This window comes from Panthera tigris, chromosome E3 (assembly GCF_018350195.1).
Source record: "Panthera tigris isolate Pti1 chromosome E3, P.tigris_Pti1_mat1.1, whole genome shotgun sequence".
NCBI lineage: Eukaryota > Metazoa > Chordata > Mammalia > Carnivora > Felidae > Panthera > Panthera tigris.
Genome location: NC_056675.1, coordinates 8,072,924 through 8,078,959, shown reverse-complemented (window position 1 = coordinate 8,078,959; position 6,036 = coordinate 8,072,924). Strand labels below are relative to the sequence as shown.

Sequence of the window (6,036 nt, the reverse complement as noted above, 5' to 3'; positions counted from 1 at the left end):
GGGGGGGGGGGGGCCTCCGGGTCCCAGCTCTACCTGCCTGGTGTCCTCCTACCCCTTTTCTCAAGGACCCCCTTGAAGAAAGGGGGGCCCCTTTCAGAGGCCCCCTGCCTCTGCCCTCACCCCAGGTTTGCTGTCCTCTGACAAGGCCAGCGCCGCCTATCTGCTGTCCCGGCCTGAGGGCGGCCAGGTGGCAGTCCTGGCCGCGAGAGGGCCCCTGGAAGCGCTGGACCCAAAAGCGAGTGCGCTAACCTTGCGGATCCGGAATCAGAAGGGGTTTGTCAAGTTGGCACCGAGGAAGCGGCCAGTGGCCGGGCAGGACACCCGCGGGCTGCCCTGTCCGGGAGGAGTGCAGAGGGCCGGCCCCGGTCAGGGATGGGGTGGGAGGGTGAGGGACGCAGAGTCAGGCATGCCCCCTCGCTCTCCTGGGGCCTCCCTGGGGCCTGTCTTCTCTCTCGGGGAGAACGAGCTTTTCCAGCAGTTCCCGGGCCCTCCGGGCTCTTGGCGCGGAGAGCGCAGGAGGCGCCGAGGCCGCTGCTGAGGGTCGCCCTGCGGCTGTTCCACGGGCGCCTGGGTCTCCTCCCGCCCTTTCGCACGCCCCCCGGCACCGGCGGGGAGCCCCGGCCTCGGCCCACTCCTCCCCCCGCCCGCGCACCGGCTCCCCGCGGAGCTCGGGCCCCGCGCGCTCCCAGCTCAGGGAGGTGAAGGTCCCCGGCTGCGGGCCGCACCTCTGCCGCGCCGGCTCCACCCCCCCCCTTCCCCCACAGGCTGGCCTCAGGCGACTGCTCGGGGCCTGAACTCCGTCCCTCACCGTCGGGCGGGTGGGCGGGAAGGGGACGGGATGAGGGTGCCAGCGACCGCCCCTCTCACCTCCCGTTCTGCCCGCAGTGCCCCCCCCCCACCGCCCCACCCCCCAATCCTGCCGTCCGTTGCTCGCGGGCCAGCGGGGCGCAGGTGGACGCGCTGCCCGCGCTCTAGGTGGAGAGGCTCACGCAGCTGTTCCAGGAGCACAAGGCGCGCTGCGGCTTCCCCGCCCACCCGCACCTCGCCTTCCCCAGGGCACGCAGGTCCCCGCGGCGACTTGGGGGAGGGGGGAGGGAAATTAAACGTGGGAACAGAGATGCAACGTGTGCGTGTTCGTGCGTGTTCCTGCGCGGCCGTGCCTCCGGATGACCTTGACACCCCCGGAGACCTGCTCTCCGGGACGCGCGCTTGGAGAGCGCACGGCCTCGGCGGGGCTTCTGGCCACGGCGGGCCGGCGGCGGGGGCCCAGTCGGCGGGCTCCCCAGCTTCTCCTGAGACTCCTTTCCACGACCGACGCCCCACCTCCCTCGCACACTTCCTGTCGCCTCCCACCCCCGCCCCGAGGACCTCCTTGCAAGTTCAAAGATCGTGCTGGAGACTGGCGCTTCGGATCCAAGATCTCCCCATCCACTCCACAAACGCGCACAACACACTCGCGGTTCCGAGGGGGCCCCGAGGGCTTGGCCTTCTCGGGAGAAAGCCATCCCGTCGGTGCCCAAACCTTCCCGGTTTGTGCTCGGGCCCCTGGAGCCCCGCTGGCAGAGGGGAACTACTGGCAGAGGAGTCTCCGACGCCCCCGCTGCGCCTCGCCATGAAAACCGTGCGGAAGCAGTGGCTGGAAGCAATAAGCGTCTACCAACTCGTGCTGTCTTTCCTCTTCATGGGTGAGAGGCCTGCTGGCCTGGGGTCCCCAAGGAGAGCAGGGAGTGGGGGCAGAAAAGCTAGAGCCCCCCTTGCAAAGGGAGCAGGAGAGAGCCAGAGGTGGCTGGCTGCACCAGGGCAATCTGAGCGGGGAGGAGAGCCGGCGCTGGGTGCGCTGACCCAGCTTCAAAAGCGAAGTGACTTTTCTTTCTCATCTTTCACCCAGGTCCTTTCTTCTCCCTTCTCCTCCTCTTCCTCCTCTTCACTCCACTCTGGTCTTTCTCTGTTCTCTACTTGGTGTGGTTCTTCCTGGACTGGGACACTCCCAACCGAGGTGAGCATGGCCGGACTTGCACTGGGGGAGGAAGAAAGGTGGCTGAGCGCCCCAGGCCTTCTTCCACCCATCTCTCTGCCCCAAGGTGGAAGGCGCTTTGCGTTCATGAAAACCTGGAGTATGTGGAAACAGCTAAGGGATTATTTTCCGGTCAAGGTGAGACGTCACCATCCACAGAGACTCTCTGCCTCCTCCCTCTCCCCCCCCCCCTCACCCCCCACACCCGCTCACCCCTGCCTATGCACCCCTGGGCTTTCTAAACTCAGACAATGGGGCACGCGGAAGGGGGGCCGAGTGGTGTTCCACAGTAGCCCCCGCCCCTGCTGTTGGCCCAGGGAGGACCTTGAACTCTGAAGTCTGTTTGGGGTGGAGGGAGACTCTTTTCATCTGCTGTCTCGCGGTCCACGCCTCTAACTCCTCCTCCTCCTGCCCGACGCCCCCAAGCTGGTGAAAACAGCAGAGCTGCCCCCGGACCGGAACTATGTGATCGGTGGTCACCCACACGGGATCATGAGCTTGGGAGTTTTCACTAATTTCAGCACGGAGATGAACGACTTCTCCAAGCACTTCCCCGGGATTCGACTCACGTTGGCGGGACTGAGCTTCATCTTCTACTTCCCGTTCTACCGAGACTATACCGCGTCCTACGGTGAGGCGTCCCTCCCCCACCCGGGGCAGACTGCCTCCCACCCGGCCAGTTGGGCGGGTGGGAGGCAGTCTGGCGAGGGTGGAGGAGGGGCGCCTCACCGTAGGACGCGGTATGGCCTCTGACCGATTGGGAAGTGGAAGATGAAGCCTGGCCTGGCACCCAGCGGTAAGGTTGGCCGGGCTCACGGTAGGTGGCAAGGAGTAGCATTGGGGCAAGTGTCCTGCCTCCTTGCGGGGAGAGGCACTATAGGTCACACTGACACGGGCACGGGACAGCAGACTTGGAAGGAACGGGCTGTGGGGCTCACGCGCCAAAAGGGTGAGCGAGGGGCCAGGCAGCCCGGGAGCCGGTGGTGATTGCTACCCACCTCGGCATGCGTGCAGGAATTTGTTCTGTGAATCGGAGGAGCCTGGACTTTATTCTCTCTCAGCCCGAGCCAGGGCAGGCTGTGGTCATCATAATTGGGGGCGCCCAGGAGGCCCTGTATGCAATCCCAGGGACGCACCACCTCGTTCTGCGGAATCGCAAAGGCTTCGTGCGCCTGGCACTGAGACACGGGTGAGTGGGGCGCAAGTGCCCAGCCCGGGGGTGCTGGTGAATTTTGCATTGCATCTGGGGGCCCACGCCTTCTGTCCCTACATATCCAGGTCCCTGCTGGGCCTCTGTGTCCCCAGAGCCCACACTGTGCCCTGCGCCTATCGGCCTCTCATGTCAGCACTTTTTTTTTTTTAATGTTTATTTATTTTTGAGACACACACACATACACACACACACACACACACTCGGAGACAGTGTGAGTGAGGAAGGGGCAGAGAGAGACAGAGACACGGAATCCGAAGCAGGCTCCAGGCTCTGAGCTGTCTGCATAGAGCCCGACACGGGGTTTGAAGTCACAAGCCTCCAGATTGTGACCTGAGCTGAAGTCGGACACTCAACAGACTGAGCACCACCCCCCCTCCGCCCTGGCCGGCACCCCCTCTCATGTCAACACTTGAGGGTTTTCTCTGTGTCAACACCATGCCAACTTTTGGCCAGTCTTCCCTCTCTGAAAGAGGCAGGATCATAGCGCGAGTAGGAGGACCTTGTGCTCAGAAGCCCCGGGTTCAAATCCCTTTCTGATACTACCTCAAAGGCAAGACCTTGGACATGTTTCTTTACTTGCGAAATAGGACTAATCCCTAATTTTACAACGATATTGTGGTTGCAAAGATTAGATGAGAAAATGTGTACAGTCGACTCTTGAACAACACGGGTTTGAGCTGCATGGGTCCCCTCTGCGTGGATATTTTTAAAACATTTTTTTAAGTTTATTTATTTATTTTGAGAGAGTGAGAGCAGGGGAGGTGCAGCAATGGAGGGGGACAGAAGATCCGAAGCAGGCTCCGTGCTGACAGCTGAGAACCCAGCGCGGGGCTTGAACTCACAAACAGCGAGATCATGTCCTGAGCCAAAGTTGGACGCTCAACCGGCTGAGCCCCCCAGGCGCCCCTTAATAGCACTTTCTTTCCTCTAGCTCACTTTATGGTAAAAATCCACTAGAAACAACAGCTACAAGTATGTGTTAATCGACTGTTCGTGTCACTGGTCATGCCGTGAGGACTTGAGTTTTGGGGGAGCTGTATGAGGAGTTTTGTCTGTACCGGGGTGGGGGTCAGGGCCCCCTAAGCGCCATGTAGTGCGAGGCTCAGCTGGGGAGGAAGGCCCGGTACGCAATCATTTCTCAAGAATTGTGAGTCCTTTCTTCCAGATCTTTCTTGGTCATTTGCTCGAAAAGGCCTCGGGAAAGGGAGCCAGGCATGGGAGGGATGTGCAGCCCCGTCTGGGGGGCTCCCCGAGAGCCGCTGGCCCCAACACGCCTCCTCTCTCTTGCTGTCCCTGCTCAGCGCCTCCCTGGTGCCCGTGTACTCCTTTGGAGAGAATGATGTCTTCCATCTGAAGGCTTTTGCCCCCGGCTCCTGGCAATACCTGTGCCAGGTTGCCTTCAAGAAGCTCACGGGCTACTCACCTTGCATCTTCTGGGGTCGCGGACTCTTCTCGGCCAACTCCTGGGGCCTGCTGCCCTTTGCCAGGCCCATCACCACCGTGGGTGAGTGCCCGTCTCGGGGGGAGGAGAGCGGCCGTCAGCTGTACGGGCAAGCCCTCACCATCACCCCTGTCTGCCCTCTCCCTGCAGTGGGCCGCCCCATCCCGGTGCCCCAGATCCTCTGCCCCACCGAGGAGGAGGTCGACCACTACCACACGCTGTACATGCAGGCTCTGGAGACACTGTTTGAGGAGCACAAGGAAAGCTGTGGCGTCCCTGCCTCAACTCACCTCACCTTTATCTAGCCTCTTCCCCGCCCCCCAACCCCCAGCCCACCGGGACCTCCACCTATGGCCAGCTGTACCACTCCAATAAAAGCTCTTTCTCTCCCACCACTGCTTTGTAGAATCGGCTGCCTGCAGGGCTCACGCTGCGCCTCCGTGGGTAACCCGCCCCCACTCTCACGTGCCACGGAGCTGCTTTAGTATCTTTTTTTTCTTTTTAACATTTATCCATTTTTGAGAGACAGAGAAAACATGTGAGCGGGGGAGGGGCAGAGAGAGAGAGAGGGAGACACAGAATCCGAAGCAGGCTTCAAGCTTCGAGCTGTCAGCACAGAGCCCAACACGGGGCTCGAACCCACGAACCACGAGATCATGACCTGAGGCAAAGTCGGACGCTTAACAGGCTGAGCCCCCCAGACGCCCCTGGAGCTGCTGCCTTAGATTGGGTGTCAGAATCCTGAATTCTTCTCCCAGCAAGACTTAATCCTGCTGCAGGATCGTGCATAGGTTTCTTTCCTTTGCTGAGCCCTTTTGTCTCTGTGAATGAAGGCATCTGCTTGCAGAGAGCCGCAGGGTCTCAGGATTGAGTTGAGGAGGGTGGCTCTTGGGCCGGGGTGGGGGGGGGTGCTAGGCGTTGCAGCGTGGGCTGCAGAAGACAAGATGCCTGGTGCAAGAGCGTGAGCAAATGCTGAGCTTGGTCAAGGGCATCTGGCCTCATGGGGAGGGAAATGATCTCCAGTTGTACGAAAGGTACGCTGCTCGCTTCCACGCCCTCTCTCTGTCCTTTGGGTCTCCTCGTAGCTGGGAGCTGAGGGGAGACGAAGACCTACCTGACCGGCATTGAGCCCTACTGCAAGCCCAGCATTAGGTCAACAGGAACCCAGTTACCCAACAAGCACAGAACTCCGGTGAAGATCAAAGAATTAATATTGAAGGGCTGGGGCGCCTGGGGGGCTCCATCGGCTGAGTGTCCAACTCTCGAGATCAGGTTCATGATCTCACAGTTTCATGAGTTTGAGCCCCAAGCCCCTGCTTGGGATTTTCCCTCACTCTCTATTAGCCCGTCCCCTGCTTGTGCTGTCTC

General features: G+C 61.1%; 1 protein-coding gene across 1 annotated transcript; it reads left to right on the top strand.

Annotated features, from left to right (window-relative positions):
- The first annotated feature begins 1,332 nt into the window (after positions 1-1,332).
- MOGAT3 (monoacylglycerol O-acyltransferase 3) lies at positions 1,333-5,058 on the top strand. Its single transcript, XM_007073906.3, has 7 exons — positions 1,333-1,685; positions 1,889-1,996; positions 2,082-2,152; positions 2,441-2,645; positions 3,029-3,203; positions 4,529-4,731; positions 4,819-5,058. The coding sequence occupies exons 1-7, from the start codon at positions 1,613-1,615 to the stop codon at positions 4,971-4,973; spliced, it is 990 nt and encodes a 329-aa protein (XP_007073968.1). The 5' UTR covers positions 1,333-1,612; the 3' UTR covers positions 4,974-5,058.
- The last annotated feature ends 978 nt before the right edge of the window (positions 5,059-6,036 follow it).